This window comes from Humulus lupulus, chromosome 4, assembly GCF_963169125.1.
Source record: "Humulus lupulus chromosome 4, drHumLupu1.1, whole genome shotgun sequence".
Classification (NCBI taxonomy): Eukaryota; Viridiplantae; Streptophyta; class Magnoliopsida; order Rosales; family Cannabaceae; genus Humulus; species Humulus lupulus.
In genome coordinates, this window is record NC_084796.1 from 69,655,132 (window position 1) to 69,674,528 (window position 19,397).

General features: G+C 30.3%; 2 protein-coding genes across 2 annotated transcripts; both read left to right on the forward strand.

Moving 5' to 3' along the window:
• The first annotated feature begins 4,537 nt into the window (after positions 1-4,537).
• Positions 4,538-7,027, forward strand: LOC133832272 (uncharacterized). Its single transcript, XM_062262640.1, has 3 exons — positions 4,538-5,932; positions 6,069-6,658; positions 6,739-7,027. Exons 1-3 carry the CDS (start codon positions 4,538-4,540, stop codon positions 7,025-7,027), a joined length of 2,274 nt encoding a protein of 757 aa, XP_062118624.1.
• Positions 7,028-17,799: 10,772 nt separating this feature from the next.
• On the forward strand, positions 17,800-19,050 carry LOC133829011 (uncharacterized). Its single transcript, XM_062258998.1, has 5 exons — positions 17,800-18,012; positions 18,131-18,242; positions 18,353-18,541; positions 18,647-18,694; positions 18,791-19,050. Exons 1-5 carry the CDS (start codon positions 17,822-17,824, stop codon positions 18,917-18,919), a joined length of 669 nt encoding a protein of 222 aa, XP_062114982.1. The 5' UTR covers positions 17,800-17,821; the 3' UTR covers positions 18,920-19,050.
• The last annotated feature ends 347 nt before the right edge of the window (positions 19,051-19,397 follow it).

Here is a 19,397-nt window from a genome sequence, read left to right on the forward strand (position 1 = left end):
TCACTGTAAATCACTCTCAGACGAACCCAGACGGACCCAGCGCCGACGAACCCAGTGCCTCTCCCACCCGCTCACTGTGAATCTCTCTCAGAGGAACCCAGACGAACCCAGTGCCTCTCCCACCCGCATCTCGGTTCTCTCAGTCAGCACAGCCAAGGGTCTCTCTCGGTTCTCTCAGTCGGTGCCTCTCCCGTCCGATCACTCTCTCTCAGTTAATCAAGCAGCTCCGAAGTACAACTCTACCCAGCAAGTAAGTGCATGCATTTTTGTTTCTTCTAATTGTATACATTAAACTCATTTTTAAAAACAATTCTCTGTCTTTCCTCTAACTCCTTGATGTATAACTTGTTTTCTTCAATAATTTGAGCTTGTTTCTCTGTAAGACTCTGCAATCGGTTTCTGACCTGGGCATAGTGCTGATGTTAAGTAATAGAAAACACCAAAAAGAAACTCCAAGGGGCATAGAAAGATGTGAACAGATAGAATTGTTTTTAAAAATGTTGTAGTTTTCTCTTTAGTAATTGAATGGTAAAGGGTGTACCTGGATTTTTGGAGTACAGAGTATGATGAGTTAGTGAGATTGATTCATACTGAATCATAGCTAAGGAGATTAAAGTCTGAACAAGAATCACTTTTCTTGTTCTCAAGTGTTTTGAGAGGCAAAATTTTTCCCCAGAGTATTTTTTTGTATTTGTTCATGATCATGGTGTTTTGATCATTGAGAGATTGAGCTGCTGTAATCAAGAGTTGTATACACATTGTATCAAGATCAATAAAGGGGAGAAACTGGAAGTAGGAACTACCATTTGGCCGAACCAGTATAAAACTGTTTGTGTTTCTTGCTTTATTTTCTTTTCTGTTTTGCTGAGATAATTGCTGTAGCAATACTTTAGCATTCGACTGTTTGATTGGTATTTCTGTGTTCTTGTGCATCAGTTTTAATTATTGCTAACATTTAGCATTAGTTTGTAGTTGTGCTTGCTGTTTAGTTGTGTTAGCAGGAATTACCACATTCTTCATTATCCTCTCCACAGTTGATGCCTAATAAGAAAATTTCAAAATGACAGTAATTAGATAGTTTTAACATTTGTCTGATTCTCAAAGGTCAATCATCTAGTTCCAGTTTCAGGCTAATAATGAAATTGGTGTTGGCCATTCTTAATCAACTAAAGGTAGGTAATCTTAGTACAGACATACCAGGCTTTTATTCGTGGAGAGGATAGAAAATTTACAACCTTATATCACTAACAAGCTCAACTAGGCACCACAACGCACAGGTCAAGTAATTTCTATAAAATTTGAAATGAACCCACAGCTAAAATTCCCAATTACTAGAAGAGCCACACCCTTATACCTCATCAAAATCCTGGAAACTTCTATATATTTTCAACAATCCCACTATCTTAATTACATATATGTCTAGATCTCCAATCCACCTAAAATTTAAAAAGTAAAAATTCACCTATTTTCTACGTCAGAGTATGAGTTTACATACAAATAAGTAAATCATCCTGTTAGAATTTCGAAATCAAGTCCAGATTTTAGACCCAATAAAATAAATTCTGAACCAAAATTCTCTCTGGTATGATTTGGTGAGACAGACTATGGGGAATGGGGAGCAAAATCTAATAGATACGAATAAAAACAGTTACGAAATATTGCATCCTCTTCACACTCACTGCTATCTGACTTGGTTCCTGAAAAACTCTCTAGAGATTGCTCAGTGTTCCCACTTCCCATCATAAACCCAAATACAGTGCTTGCTCTTCATACTCTTTTTTTTTCCCCTGAATTCTCAGGAAAAAAGGAAAGGAAAAACGGAAAGGAAAGAAAGAAAGAAAACTTCACCCCCTAAATTCTCTTCGTTGGTTCTCCGCATTTCATCTCTATCAGGTATCTAATGTTACTCTTTAATTTCCATATCTATGTTTTGATTAATCTAATTTATGTATATCAGCATTTGGGTTTTCAAGAAATTTTAATAATGTACTGAGCTGAGATTCTCGTAGGTGAAAAGAAATTAAGTCAATTTTTGGTGGAGTTGGTTTCTTAGAGGTTTCTCTCGTGATGAAATGATGGGATTATTTATTTGTTCTCAATTATTTTTTATCAAATAGACAATTTCTGGGCTGTTGAAAAATATTTTACTTGTTTTTTGTTCTTTTGATTTTGATTTATACATTTATAAGCCAATACTTTGTATGTAAACTAACTAAAACAATATTGGCATATTATCTACTTTCTTATATGAGTTTGCTCTATTTTTGTCATATACTCTATGATGAGTTCTATTTAATATCCAAATATAAAGGTAAAGTGAGCTATTTCATTCTACTTGGAGTGAATTATATGGTACTAATTAAAGAAAACAAATCAAAACTATGATTGGATTCAGAAAACTTAAAGTTGTACTTCCATCTTAAAGTTATCTACCAACTTTGATACAAGAACACGTGATGGGCACTAAATTGTTTCTCTCTCTCTTTACTGTTTTCTGGCTGGAATTGAATTCTGGGTTGATTGGTCTGGATTTTATTGCTGTTTTTTTCTCTGAATTACTGGGTTAGCAATTGTTTGAAGCAGGAAGATTTTATCAGTTTTGCCTAATGATAAAAGCAGTTTATATGAGTTCTGTTTCAATCATTTCAGGACCACAAGAGTACAATAAAAGCAATTTACACGGGTTCTGAATTTCTGGAGAGTGTTTTTGCTGGTGTTGAAGTTCGTATAGTGTTTCTGTACTTGGTGTTTTTTGTTCATACTAGTTCGTAACTGTCCTTTATGCCTTAACAAGCTTAAATGATCATTTATTCTGCTGGACTAATCCTGAATATTGATGCACAGGCTCGATGCTTATTTGTTTCGTCGATTTCAGTTATTCAGGATTCACTCCACGAACATAAACAACGGGTGGACTTGCCAAAAAGTAAGTGTTATGTTTATGGATAGTTTCCCTTGATATCAATGTACAAAATGTGTCTGTGCATGCATGTTTTCATGTCACTCAAACTACATCAACATCAAGAACAAGAATATTCACAAGCTCATTCCCTCCCTCCCAATACTATTACAATTTTTTTTGGTCACTGTTGTATATGCAAAAACAATCAATAGAATATTCTTTAGATATTTTAATTAATTTCTTCTTTTTGTAGAGAAAGAAAGAAAGATAAAACTTGTTCTAATTGTAGCTTAAATGTTAAGATATTAATGTTTATGCATTTTTGTTGAGTGTTCTACAATTCTAACATCTACTAGTCTTCCTAAAAAAAATAGTTGTTGGGTTTATTATATCTGTGTATTTATATGTATTGAAAGAATGTTAGCTACTTGTTGTCTTTGGTTGATTTGTGTTGAATTTCATTTTCTTATCTATAGTATTTACAAGTTATATTAAATATAAGAAAGTGAAACTAATTTTCATTTCCATTAAAGATATTTGGTTTCGTTTGTCTATTAATTGTTTTAATGTTTGCACAATAACTCTCTCCTTTGCTCATTATTGTATTCTCTCAAACTTGTTCCTCATATTTTTTTTTATCCTATTGAAACATATTGTGCATTGTTGCAGGTACTTTTCCTTCAGATAAAGAGAGAAGACATTTCTACCTTAGGTTAAAGAGAGAGAGAGAAGACATTTCTGTAGAGCATCAGGTTTAATCCTTAATGGGATTATATGCTTATAGAGATTGAATGGTCTTATTTGTTTGTTATTCTGTTTAAATCAAACTTGAACTAAATTTATTGTTTGTATTGGTATTATCTCTTGTTCTAAATGTTATACTCATGATCAAATAACAAAGTCAGTAGTTAAAAGGAAACTCTTTCTCAAAACTAGAACAACATATTCAATGGCACATTTAAATAAATGTGTAGAGTGTAGAATGTAATGTTAGTAAAAACAGAAGTGAACCAAAATGAATATAGCTTAGAAAACTAAATAGAGAAGAAGAAAAGAAATAATGAAACCAACACAAGAATTATATTGGTTGAAGAACAAAGATCACTGTGATCTTTGTCTCTACTCCAGTTTCGAACTTGATCTCATATTCTTTATTGAACAATTGATAAAGTATGAATCCTATAAGGCAAAGTTTCTTTGCCTATATATGTCACACTCCTCACATATAAATAAATTTATAAACAACTAGATATCTTTGTCCTTTTTTCTCTTGATCTGATTTTTTTTTTTTTTTTTTTTATGAAGAAGACTAGGACTTATATAGCTAGCTTAGATAGCAGCTAAGTGAAGAAAATGTTGAACAAAAATTGGGTGAAACTAAACAGGTATTATTTCAAAAATAACTTTAAATTTCAAGTAATATTGAAGGCCTAAGAAAATATATTAAGGTTAATCTCTTTATTTTTTTAAATATGTAGAGCTACAAAAGAGTACACGGATGCGGCATGGGACTTTGTGAAAATGGTAGAAAGAAATTATGGTTTTCCAAATAAAATTATCTGTCCTTGTAAGAAGTGTCGAAACTTAAATCATCATTGTGTTGATGATGTTTTTGAGCACTTAGTTATAACTGGAATGGATCCAACTTATCGTATTTGGGATCACCATGGAGAGCAACCCATTGATACTCAAGTTGACGAAGTTTCGAATGATATGGATGTATTTGATTTATACACGACTGCTGCCATGGATGATGTGGACAATAATATAGGTTGTGGAGGTGGTGAAGATGATGAATTTGTTAACGAAGATCTTCAAAAGAAGTTGGAGGATGCGGAAACTCCTTTATATGAAGGGTGTGAGAAATACACAAAACTTTCATCAATTGTAGGTTTATATAGGTTGAAGAATCTGAATGGTTGGACAGACAAAAGTTTTACTAGACTATTAGAACTCCTTTGTGATATGTTTCCCAAAAACAATGTACTTCCTGATTCCATGTACTCAGTTAGGAAATTTTTGAGAAATTTTGATTTGAAATATGAAAAGATTGATGCTTGTATTAATGATTGTTGCTTATTTAGAAAGGAGAAGGCTAAAATGGATGTTTGTCCAAAGTGTAGTGTTTCTAGATGGAAAGTTGATAAACACACAAAGAATGTTAAAGTTGGTGAGGCTGCCAAAGTTTTGAGGTATTTTCCGATAATACCCCGAGTGAAAAGATTGTTTAGATCAAAAGAAATGGCTGAAAACTTAAGGTGGCATTTCACTCATAAAAGTATTGATGGGAAGATGCGACATCCAGTGGATACACCTGCTTGGGATTCCATTAATGAAAGATGGCCAGAGTTTAATCTTGAACCACGCAACCTTAGGCTCGGACTAGCTGCTGATGGAATTAACCCCTATAAAAGTCTAAGCTCCACTTATAGTTGTTGGCCAGTGATGCTTGTTATCTATAATTTACCACCTTGGTTGTGCATGAGGGACGAAAATACATTTTTGTCATTATTGATTCCAGGTCGTAAACAACCTGGAAACGATATTGATATTTATTTGGAGCCTCTTATTGAAGACTTAAACAAATTGTGGAATAATGGAGTGCATACTTATGATGCATTCGACAAAAGCTTCTTCAATTTGAAGGCAATGTTGTTGTGGACAATAAACGATTTTCCTGCATATCGAAATCTTGCTGGGTGTACAACCAAAGGCAAGACAGCTTGCCCGATTTGTGGTAATGATACATGTGCAACTAGGCTGAAACATAGTAAAAAAATTTCATACCAAAATACTAGGAGATTTCTCCCGTTTGATCATCCATATCGGTCTAAGAAAGCATGGTTCAATGGAGCTACAGAAGAAAGAGGCCCCCCTAAAGTTTTGAGTGGTAGTGAAATTGTTGAAGAACTAAATCAAATTACCAACGATTTTGGAAAAAATATGAATCCCAAAAAAAGGAGTCGGGATAATAAGGTGGAAGGAATGTGGAAGAAGAAATCTATATTTTTCAATCTACCATATTGGGAGGTTAGTTTAATATATTTTGAAGTTATTTAAAATTGAAAGTTTAAGCTTATAAAATGTAACTTCAATTTTTTGATGATGTGTCTTTAATCTTTGTAGGTTTTGTTAGTTCGTCATAATTTGGATGTTATGCATATAGAAAAAAAATGTGTGTGATAGTATTATTAGCACATTGTTGGGCTTGAATGGAAAATCCAAAGATCATCTTAATGCTCGATTGGATTTAAAGGATTTGGGTATCAAGAAGGCCTTGCATCCGGTGGAGAAAGATGGGATTATACGACTTCCAGCAGCATCTTACACACTTTCTAGATCAGAGAAGACAATGTTTTGCCAAAGGTTATTTGATTTAAAGTTACCTGATGGTTATAGCTCAAACATTAGTAACTGTGTAGTAGTTGAGGAACGTAAGTTGATGGGGCTTAAGTCTCATGATTTCCATGTCTTAATGCAACAATTGCTGGTAGTGGCCATTCGAGGATTGATGGAGGATGGTCCAAGAGAGGCAATTATAAGACTTAGCAAATTTTTTAATGGATTATGCCAACATGTGGTTGACGTAAAAGAAATCATAGAATTGGAAGCAGAAGTAGTTGAAACAATTTGTATGTTTGAAAGATATTTTCCTCCTTCATTCTTCGATTCTATGGTACATTTAGTTGTTCACCTTGGACGAGAAGTGTTATTATGTGGTCCTGTTCAATTTCGATGGATGTATTACTTTGAAAGGTAAATATTTTTAGTAACCTTTCAATAGTATAACATGAATTTCCCTTAACTAATGAGGAAGGTTCCTTCTTTATTTGTAGATATATGAAGTTACTTAAAGGGTATGTGATGCAACCTACACATCCCGAAGCATCTATTGCTGAATGTTACCTTGCTGATGAGTCAATGCGCTTTTGTGCATCATTTTTGAAACAATCTAATGACGAAGGTTCCTTCATTGGACGTAACGAATATAATGATAGTGATGTGATACTTGAAGGTCGTCCACTTCATCGTGGTGTAACTGTTACACTAAATGATAAGGATCTAGCTAGTGCACATCGCTATGTATTATTCAATTTAGCTGTCACAGAGCAATATTTAAAGTGAGTGGATAAACTTATTATCTTCTAATTTCACTGTCGCTTAATTATTGATGGTGATTAATTTTTTTTTAAAATATAGGATGCATCTACAAGAACTAAAAAAGAATAACAATACTTTAAGAACCAATCACACTCTACTTTGGAAACAACATACTGAGCTTTTTCCCTTGTGGTTAGAAGAAAAGGTATGGGCCAATAATTTTTAACATAGCATCAGATTTGTATTAATCTGAAATTACGATTAAATTATGTGATAAAAATGTTTCCTTCTGTAGTTTTCTACTGCAGAATTTGATGCTATGTTATCAAGATTAGCACATGGTCCTCGTAAAGCAGTCATATCCTATAAGGGATATGTTATTAATGGGCAGCGATTTCATACTAAGGATGCAGAGAGAACGACACAAAATAGTGGTGTTTATATGGAAGCAACAACAATGTGTAGATCTAGTGCTAAAGATGATGCACAATTGGCTGATGTTGTAGGATATTATGGGTTAATTAATCAGATTATACTCTTGGACTATTACAGTTTTCATATCCCTTTATTTAGGTGCAATTGGGCACATGTTGGCAAGGGTGTAAAGAAGGTTGATTGGTATACTCTTGTAAATCTACACCAAGGACAAAAAGAATTTATTAGAGAACCATTCATACTTGCTTCACAAGCTAAACATATATTTTACGCAAGGGAGAATGAAAATTCAAATTGGTATATTGTGTTAAAGGCTCCACCAAGAGGACACTACGAATCAGAAATATATGATGACCAATATGATGAGAATTCGATTGCTCAAAGTTAAAAAGTACAACATTTTCTTATTAATCATAAAATGTTTAGTCATTACTTTTTTATGATTTTTTTTTATTATTGTACTTATTAAGTTTCTTGAACTGCTTTAAAAATTGTTTCCTTAACTTGAGCATTGTGATTGTCATATTTAAAATACATGTTTTTGTATGGTGCAAATTTAGTGCATATTTCAAATTACTTTTAACTAAATCTCTTAATCTCTTAATCTTATACAGGTACAATATGGAGACTAGAAAAAAGAAGCAGGATGGAGGTTTAGTCAATGAAAAGGAGGTTGGATCACCTTCAACTCAAGTTCACTTGCAACCTGGTGCTTTGAAAGAAATTGTGGCAGAAAAGAGGAGGCAATTAGCAGCTAAGTTTGGAAAGTTGGCAGAGAAGAAGAAATCGAAGCTTCGTTTTGCATCCTCTACTAAAGTTGTAATGGATTCACCACCTGCATCTAAAAGATCTTATGAAGCAGCGTTTGGTATAAATCCAACAAATGAGGATGACAACGAAGATGAAAACATGTCCCCACAACGAGCAACTGCGTTAGGTAGAACCCAAGCAACATCTCCACTCCACAACCTGAACAAAACAAGAAGATCTCTGCGCCATTTTGTTGACAATGATTTTGAAGATGATTTTAACACTCCACAAAAGAATTCAGAAACTATGATGAACGAGTCACCCAAGTCTAGGTTGATTAGGCCATCAACCAAAGGTTCTCCTGCTGCTAATACAAGGTCCTCCCATCGCCAATCTATTGCTCATGAAGAAGATGTGCCTCTCAATAATAATCAGGAAGAATTTCTAGTTAACTCTACAGAGCATGTCACTCAAAACAAAAGAAAAAGAGGCCCAACAAAGCTGAAAGGTATTGCTCTCCAACATGATGGTCGTATTACTGTAAGGTTTAATGCAAGAGGACAAGCTGTAGGGGAAGGCTCGGTTAGTCTTTCATCATTTATAGGTCCTCTTGTAAGGGAACTTGTACCATACACAATAGCTGATTGGCGAAAGGTTCCAAAATCAATGAAAGATATTTTGTGGTCAACAATCCAGGTTCTAAACTTATATTTATTCATGTGTTAAAAGGTAAAATTTTTAGGTGAATACTCATAAATTAATATTTAATGTGAATGCAGACAAGGTATAAGGTGGACAAAGATTGGGAACGAGACTGGTGTATGAAAGTAATGGGAGACCTGTGGAGATCTTCCAAGTCCAGGCTAGTTACTAAGCTGAACGAGCTACCAAATGAACAAGAACGACTAAAATTAAAGCCTGATAATATCAAATCAGAAACTGAATGGAGAGTATTTGTGCGTGAAAAAACCAGTAAACAATTTCAAGTAACCAAAATTTCAATATATGTATTATATAGATTCTGCTTATTACAAATAAATTGGGTACCATACTTATTTCAGTTTGGTTTATTATCAGGAGAAAGATTGAGAAAAAAAAAACACTCATTGCTTACTTAGCTGTTACATCTCTGATATTGATGAATTATAGTTTTAATGCTTTTGGTATGGATAAATAGCTAAAGTTCTTTATTACATCCTATAAATGTAGATCAGTAGATATATCTATATATATATATGTATGGATGCCTTTCGTGTATGAAAGAATTGTAGAAATTTTAGAAATAAATTTATCAATGATGGTTCTATGATTATTCTTGGATTCGATTATTAGAATTTAATAGTTTATTCATTATCACAAGTGTTTATATAATCTAATTTTAAATATGTTTAGCTTTATTGATATTATCATACATATGTGGATATATATATATATTAATTAGTTTAAAGTTTTATATTGGTATGCAGTTTAGACTAATCTCCTTATGAATATATATCTATAGAGAGAAAGAGAAGAAAAGATCTGTCATATGTCTATAAAAAAATTAAAATTTCTAAGCACATGAATGATAATCTGTTATTAGCAATTAGTTAGTTCTTTTTATATATGCATAAATAGAATAAACAATAAGAAGACATGTCTGGCAGTTAGAAATTGACTTACCACTGTTGGTCTTTTTTTTTTTTTTATGCTACTCCACTCCATCTTATTGTATATAAGTCATAGGGACGTTGGATTGGGATTACTTCTTAAATTCCTTGAGAGATTCGATCCATTTACATCTTCTCTTACAGAATCACTCATTTCACACATTTAAACTTAATTTAACAAAAACAGAAAAAGATATATCATATGAGGCCTGTTAACAGTTTCATTTAACATATAAATCAATTTGGTAATGCAATACAATCAATCAGTAAAAATAATCATATTCAGGAACTTAATTGTTATATTTTATAATTTAGGAACTAATTTACTAAATCAAATAGTTTAAGAGGCTGTTATGCTAATTTTTTTATTTTTGAACTTGTTAGGAATGAATTTGATGTAAAAGTATAACAGACAAAATAATAAAAAAGAGCAAGTCAACCAAGGGTGTAGTTTCTTTTGTCATGGCTTAGTTGATGATCCAGATAAGGGTTCTTTTTTTTAGGCTTTGACAGAGAAAACAAAACCCAGTTCAATATCTGGTTAGGTGAAAATGTTTATCAAGAGATTGGATAAGTAAGATATTTTTTTCTTGGTGTTATGGAGTATATAATATTCTTATTCTAGAACAATGCATTATGCTATATCAGTCAATTAAAACTATTTCAGGTCTGATCAAATTAAGGCAGTAGAAATCCTTAGTAGTTTCTGCATAATCTTAGCAACATTAGATTGTCTTGGCTTGATATGCACATATGAAAGTTAAACTCTATTGGCCTCAAGAGCTGCATTGAGACTACAATTATGGTTAGTTTTTAGAATATCTTTATGCTCTAAATTTGAACTCTTGCAACCACAAACAAATTTCAGATTCCAAATTTACAATTGGCTTAATTGTATTCAAATTATGTGAGCAGTTGCTGCCCTGTTTTCATGAAACTTTTGTACTTTAAATGATTTATTTTTTTCCAATTCTCTTCTTGAAAATGTGTTTCTAAATTTATTTGACAAAGCTATTCAAGAGACACTATTATCACCATTCACAGTCCACCAACCATCCCATCCCTGTTCAGGAGGAGTTGTACTGTGTTTACTATTTCATTGCTAGAATACTGGTTCTGTATGTTTCTTTTGTTGCTGGAGTGTTTACTGTTGGAGTGTTTATTACATACTCTTTTCTTTGCTGCCATAGTTACTGTTTTATTGTTGAAAAACTATTATGTGTACTGTGTTTACTGTTTTATTGCTAGAATACTGGTTTAGTTTTTTTGTTTTACTGCTGGAGTGTTTGGTATTCTGTATGTTCAATCGCTGGTTCATTTCTTATTTATTTTAGGCGGTTAGCAATAAGTTTAAAGAGATGAGGAAGAAACAACTCCCACATACATGCAGCAGGAGAGGATATGCTCGAACAATGGATGACATGGTAAAAATTTAATAAATATTTTTGGTAGCTAAACATAAGAAAATATATGTTCTCTTTCTGAAAAATGTACTTGGATACAGAGTAGGGAAAGCTCAAAACCTGTAACAAGAGTTCAAGCTTTCTTAAAGACACACACAAAGAAGAATGGTGAACCTGTGAATGCACAAGCTGCTGAAGTTATTGTAAGTAATTTACCCTTTGTTTGTAGAAACATATGTATTTGTATGCACATAGACTTATTTAACAGTCAACTTGAAATGATTTATAGGAGAAGCTACAAGTTCTTGCAAATGAAAAACCAGATTCATGCACAACACATAATACTGTACAAGATGCTCTCACTATCATATTTGGTCCTGACAAGAATGGTAGATCATTAGCTAATGGGAGGGGAGTAACTAATACAAAGTTAGCTATTCTAAGAGCAAGAGATGACCATATTTCACAATTGGAATCAAGTCAATCTGAGATGAAGAATAAAATGTCTGAGATGATGAATCTTATTAATACTATTGCAAAAAGTGTAAACATTCAGGTAAATTAAATTAATTGACTTCTGTTTATTTTACTCTATTCATTGAAAATTATAAATGACTAAATTATTCTCAAACTTGTAGGGGTTTACTCAACCAAGTGAAGCGGAGTCACACATGCCTTCTCCTATGGTAACTACAATTTTAATTACTACCTATCATTTCACTTTTAATTTTTTAAGTATCAATATTATCTATAAATAAATATATGTTTTATCATGTAACAGAGTGTTAATAATCTGAAGTTCACTCCTGAAAACAATGCTTGCAATTTACTTGATTGGAATGGAAGTGGAGAAATTGTTGCAGAAGGTCGATGGTCTTCTAGTGATCCTTTATGTGAGGTGCATCATCTTCGTCTTGGGCCTAATGCAATGAGAGTTTGGGTTGATGTTGCTAAGAAACCTACTGCATATTTATGGAGACCAACATCACATATGAGTACAATTGAAGAAGCGGTTGGTTGCACTGTTGCTTGGCCTTCTAATAAAGTTACAATGAGGTAAAATTTCATGCAACTTAAAAATGATTTATAAATAGTACAACAAATCAGCTGTAGTAACTAATTATATCATCAAAATATATAGGAAATGAACATAATGGATGAAATTCAATTGTTTCTTGGTAGATATCTTTGGTACGTATCTTTGCATAAAATTAACTAATGAATGAACATGTGTTTTCAACTATTTTGGCTACATTGTTTTCTTAATTTTATATATTTTTCACTCTTACAGGTGCACAACTAATGAATGAAGTGTAATATTTTGGAGGGACGCCCATGATCAACAAATTATGAATCAGTTTGTTTTAAAACTTTTGCTTATGTATTTTGTCTTGCAATATACTCGTACTTTTGGGATATTGATATTTTAGCTTTATGTAGCGAACATATTAAGAATATTTGAATTTATGTTAAGGTATAATTTTTAACGTGTTATATGTTTATCATTTGTTGCAATTATTCATATGTTAAAAGATAGAAAAATATAAAAGTTTTTGTTATGCCATGAAATTGTTCATATGACAATGATTAATGATAACAATAAAGAAACGCTATTAAAAGTAAGGATGATTACAAACAAAAAACGCTATGTCTGATTACTAATTACATTTTCAAAATGCTATTACATATCTTTACATAATGTTTGGAAAATGCTATTAAAGCAAGGGTAATTACAAACATAAAACGCTACGACTGATAACTAATTACATTCTTAAAACGCTATTGTATATCTTTACATAACAATTTAAAAACGCTATTCACATTAAGTACGACTACAAACATAAAACGCTACGACTTATAATTAATTGCATTTTAAAAACGCTATTGTATATCTTCACATAACGTTTTAAAAACGCTATTAAAAGTAAATAATACTACAAACAAAAAACACTATGGTTGATAACTAATTACATTTTAAAAACGCTATTGTATACCTTTCAACATCATTTCTGCATAACTTGAAAAACGCTATTAAAAGTAAGTATTTTCAATTTAACATAATCAATGACTACATACATAAAACGCTATGACTGACATCTAATTATATTTTTAAAACGCTATTATATATCTTTCAACAGCATTTTTACATCACAATTTAAAAACGCTATGAAAAGGTCCAGACTTTTAATAACATGGGTTAATATAGCGTTTGTAATAACGCTATCGTTTGTTAAAGACAGCGTTTTAAAAACGCTATGCGAGAACTTGTTTTTCAACATCTTATATTCATTAAAATAATTACAAAGTAAATTATATAAAAAGAAAAGAATAAACTAATATTCTTTTTAATATGTGCAAGAGTATGTTAATTATTTATTACAGTAATTAAGCAAAACAGAACACGAATATTGTTAGACTTAGCCTATAGTAGTCACTGCATGTGTGAGGTCACGACGTTATATATATTTATAGGTAGCGACTACAACGCTTCCCTTTTTTTATCATAGCGATGCATCATTTTTCTAGTTCGATACCTAAATAGTCATAATCCCAAAAAAGTTTATATAATGGTGTACATTATAGCTATCTAGAACATCCTATAAATTTTCAAGAAATTCTGAATAAATAATGATACTGAAACATGGTCTAAACTATCCGTTGCACGCGTGCCTGTTTTTTTGTGTACGCGTGTAAAATTTGACAGTTTGAACTCTGGTTTTAGCTTCGTAAACTATTCAGAATTTCTTGAAAATTTACATGATATTCTAATACCTGCAATATATACCATCATATAAAAAAAATTTGAGATTATATCTATCGAGGTGCCTAAATAGAAAAAAAATGCATTGAAAAAAAGAAAATGCGTTGTAATGATTCCTATAATAATATATATGTAGCTATATATGATCAGTATTAATAACTACTGTAAATTTTGGTTGTGCCATTTTTGAACGAGAAAAAATTGATGACGACGATGATATATAAAGTATAATAATAATAACAAACTTTGCAAACAACCCCAAAAAGGCGACCTCATATCTTCCTATAACTTTTACTCGTAAAACAAATATATATATATATATATATATATATATATATATATATATAGTCAGGCCAAATGCCCGATTCTGGATTAACAAATCAACATAGATATCTGATCTCCCCTAAGTCGTTCATTATAGACTATCGTTACCAATAGAAACAAAAATAATAATTATATATATCGAACAAAACATATATAATTATATATTAATATTATTAATGTGAACGCAAAAAGAAAAAGTGAGAAAACTTAAAGCTTGCATGGATTGCGATATATATTGGTCTTAATCTATGAGACCAAAAAAAATTTGTATTATAGAAACGATTTAATGCAATGTTGCTGTCTTGTGCAAAATCAACTGTACTGTTTGAACAAGAAATTAATATTCACAAAAGACCAAAATATATTACCTTTTACATATTTTGTTATTTTGTTCAGTTGTGCAGTTGGCTTGGAAGTGTCATGTATGTATATCTATATTATCTATTATGTATTTATATATATATTTATTGGATAATTTTTTTATAGAGACTTCACTTTAAGTTCTTTTGGTAGGGCTTTCAGTGTTTCTCGACCCGTGAATAGTTTTCGGCGCGATTTTTTTTTATGACTGTGTATATTGTAGCTATTTAGAGCATCCTGCAAATTTTTAGAAAATTCTAAATAGTTTACAGTACCAAAAATTAGATTCAAATATGTTATTTTCCACGCGAATAAAAAAAATTAGTCACGCGTGCAACAACATGTTTGAACCTAGTTTTCGGTACTGTAAACTATTCAGAATTTTATGAAAATTTTCAGGATGCTCTAAATAGTTACAATATACACGGTCATAAAAAAAAAATCGTGCCGAAAACTGTTCACAAGTTATAAATACTGAGAGTCATACCGATAAAGCTTAAAGTAAAGCCTATAGTAAAATTCTCCTATATTTATATATATGTGTGGATATATTAATTTTAATTTTCAATCTCGCCATGCGGCATGGCTATTCGTACACGTATACACTTTGAGTCCACATCGGTCTCCCGGCCAATAAATTCTAAAAAAACTATTTTAAAGCAGAAGTCAAACTCTTCTGCTTTTTGTGTCCAAACCAAACCTGTGTTTATATATCTAAAAAAAGAAGTAAGATAAGATAATCATATATAATTAGGGACCATATACATATAAATATATATATATATATATATATATCAGCCTCTTAAATTTGAATTGAATAATGATGTATATATCGTTTCAAAATGTATATAATAATATGATATGTATTTTTTAACATTTTAATAATATCGTATGTCTGACTTTAAATAAGCTTAATTATTACTTGAGAAAGTATTAAGTGTAAAATATTCATATGTATTATTACTGATTAGATTCATATATCATTATTTCAGCTTCTGATCGTTGTATGGAATTTAACAGTAAATCTTTAAAAATTTTGTGAATTTAAGTATTGCACTTTCGACATATAAGTATAGTTATTAATTATTTATAACTACATAGGGTTTATAATGTGGCTGCCTCATTATATAAATTGGAAAGTGCTTATTAAAACAAATTAAATAGTATAATTAGTTTATATGTTTTGTAAAATTGAACAAGTATAAGTATAGTATAGTCAATGCCGGAGCCACCCATGTATTTTGGGGGCTTAAGTACCCTAATTTGTTTTCTTTGTATTTTTAATAAATAATTTTACGAAGAAACAAAACCCTCTAAATTTTTAAAATACAATTATTCTCATGAGAGAAACTTCAGGATTTGTATAGTTTAGTTGAAAGTTTGTTAAAATTTATTTGATGAGATCTAGTTGGTAAGGGTGATAAAATTATTGCCCACTTAATCAATATGAATAATATTCAAAAAGTTTTGTCGCAAAACATATGGAAGATATAAACAAAACAGTTAACATCAAATTTGGGCACATAATAGATAAATTTAAGTAATTAATCCGAGAGAAGACTTTTTGATCTTCATTTCTCTGCTTTCATTTTCGAAACAATCATTAATTGTTTTCGTCTCTGTAGTATAATATATATCCATATGCATGCGCTAAGCTAGAGATTTTTTTTTATATAATATATAATCTTAATGAAATTCGTTTCTAATAAATGTATTTAATTACGTGATTGGTTTGTCATAATAAAGTATGATTTACATACCTGGCCAGGCCATTTGGAAAATCATATTATATATATGCTGGCAGAATTTAATTTTCTTCTATTAATTGTGTGGATAGTGATAGCTGAGCTGATGTTAGTTTCGGTGTGTCGTGTGGCCCTTAGTTGCTTATATATATTTATATAATATATATAGTACTATATACTTGCTGTTCAAAACCCAGACTTACGTGTTTAGTGTATAGAAAACCAGGTCACACACACTATAAACATATATATATATATATATTTATATATACTAGATACAAATAACGGGCAATATGCATATTTGTTTAGTTTTATTTATAGAATTTATTAATAATTTTTATTAAATTTATATTAATGTCACATAAATTTTGAAATAAATATTCTATTTTAATTAAATAACTTATTTATTTTTATTTAAGTTTATGTTTGTTCTAGTTTTTTAATTTGGGAGTGATAACAAGAAATTATATATTATATATTTAACGTAATATTATATATTATACGTTGATTTTAAATTTAAGTTTCTTGCTAGTTTTTTAAAAAAAAAATAATTTGTTGCTAATTCACAGTAAATTATATTATATGTTTAATATGATATTATTCTAATAAGTGAGTTTAAGTTTAAGTTTAATTAAATTTTATTTAAGTTATAAAATGTATGATTTTATTATTTTTAAATAATTATTATTGTAAAATATCTCAAATATATCATATTTTAATTTGTTTATTTATTAATTATTTTAAAATAATTATCATTGTAAAATATTTTAAAAATATATTATTTTAATGTGTTTAATTATTTATTATTTTTAAGTAATTATCATTGTAAAATATCTAAAAAATATCATTTTTTAATTTTTTTAATTATTTATTTTATTTTATTTAAGTTTAAGTATTTACAAACTACCGTTAAATATAAAAATATTCCGTTAAAATTAATATTAAAAAAATAAAAAACTGTTAAAACCAAGAATTTCTATTGTCTACACACTTATTATATAGAAGATATATATATCTTACCTATTATATAAATGGATATATAACGGTGTTTGGTATTTAACGGATTTTGGTATGGTTTACCAGAATTTGTTACGAATTTAACGGAATATGCTAAAAAAAAAAAGTTAAATTTAAATAAGTCACCCAAACTGAACAATTGCTTCTATTCCCAAAAAATACAATAATTGGTTCTTTACACAATCAAATAATTAATGTTAAAAAAATTAAACAATACAACACTTCAGAAGTACACATCCTTTCAAGAGTACACAACCCTTCAGAAGTACACATCCTTTCAATAGTACACAACCATAAAAAATTTCCCTGATTTTGTTTTCATATATATATTTGGTGATTAGCAAGAAGTACTCAATTCATCAAAATCAAGAAGTATGGCCAAGTTGTTGATATTTACTACTGCTGATGATGAAGAGACTAGAAGAAACAATCGTGAAGAAGTGGTTAAGAAAATTATAAGAGATACAATGGTGGTTGTGAATGCATCGATTCGTAAAATACATATGAAACTTGATGAAGATGTTAGAGACGAATGGAATATGGAGGACAGAATGAATGCATACACGTAAGTATATATATATGTAAATATAATATTCCCTTTTGATTTTCAAAGTTTAAACATATATTAATAATAGATTGCGTTAATTATATTTTAACATATTACCCATTTCCATGTTATACAGAGCTGTTTACAACGTTTTCTGTACGAAAGACATACATGGTTTTTGGCATTATGTAATTCGTGAGTTTTATGATAAATATGAGAGCATTTTGACACAAAGGATTTCAAACTATGTAAGCTCCGTGACTTAATTCATAGGTTTTTTTTTTACCTAGAATAAAAATGAAATCATATAGATTCTTTATTAAAAACATGATATTATTAAGTTTGTGTGTTGGTGTAGGTGATTCCTTCATTGGAAGATATGTACGGCGAAGAGTTCATGATTGAAATTGTGATACAATGGACAGAGCTAGAACAATACAAAAGATATCTTCAGATAATATTTGCTCGTGTGGAGAAAGTTGCAGCGCATTTACATCTAGAAAATCATTCATTGATTGATATTTGTAAAACCCAATTCTGTGACAGGGTATATATATATATGTTCCAATTATCTTAAAAGAAAAAGAAAAAGAAAAATTATTTGATTTTTTATTTTTTAAGTGTTGATGTTTTTTTTTCTTTTACTTTTCAGGTCTGGGATAGGTTCCACACTGAAATCGACTTTTCGGTAACTAAGATGGTAAAACAATCCTCGCTACCATTTCTTGTTTTTATTTAATTGTTTATATATTTTTAACAAGATAATAATTAATTATATGTGTTATATATAACACAGAAGGAGGCAGGGGTGTTTAGCAATGAAAATCCATTGAAGAATGACCTGATTCAATTCTTCACTGACATGGAGAAAGTACGTCCCAATGAACGATTTCAGACGACTTATGATATTGTCAAACAGCAGTAGAATTTCGATCGTGCCCAAAATTATTGAAGATTTCATTGGATTTTATATATGATTATGATAATTTTATAATGATGATGATTTTATAATGCTATAGCACGTGCCTTGTACGTGCACATAACAAGGCACCAAATGGAGGCATCATGTTCTATATTTTTCTTCACCGAAATATAACGTGCATTGCACGTATTTTATACCTAGTATATATATATATATGTCCCCACAATCCATAACCACTTATATATGTGTAGAGATTTTAAAACTATCATCATAAAATACTTTTGGCACCAAGAAATAAATTTGTAACGTCGACGATCACTTCAATTTATATAATACAATTTAACCTTTAGTTAAGTCTGAAATTGGACATAATTTTTTAATTTTTTTTTAAATTGCCGATTTTATAATCTGTATATTTTGAAGATTTTTTTTTGAAGCTAAATTACAACACTGACTTCTTGTCTTTTGACATTGTTTGTTC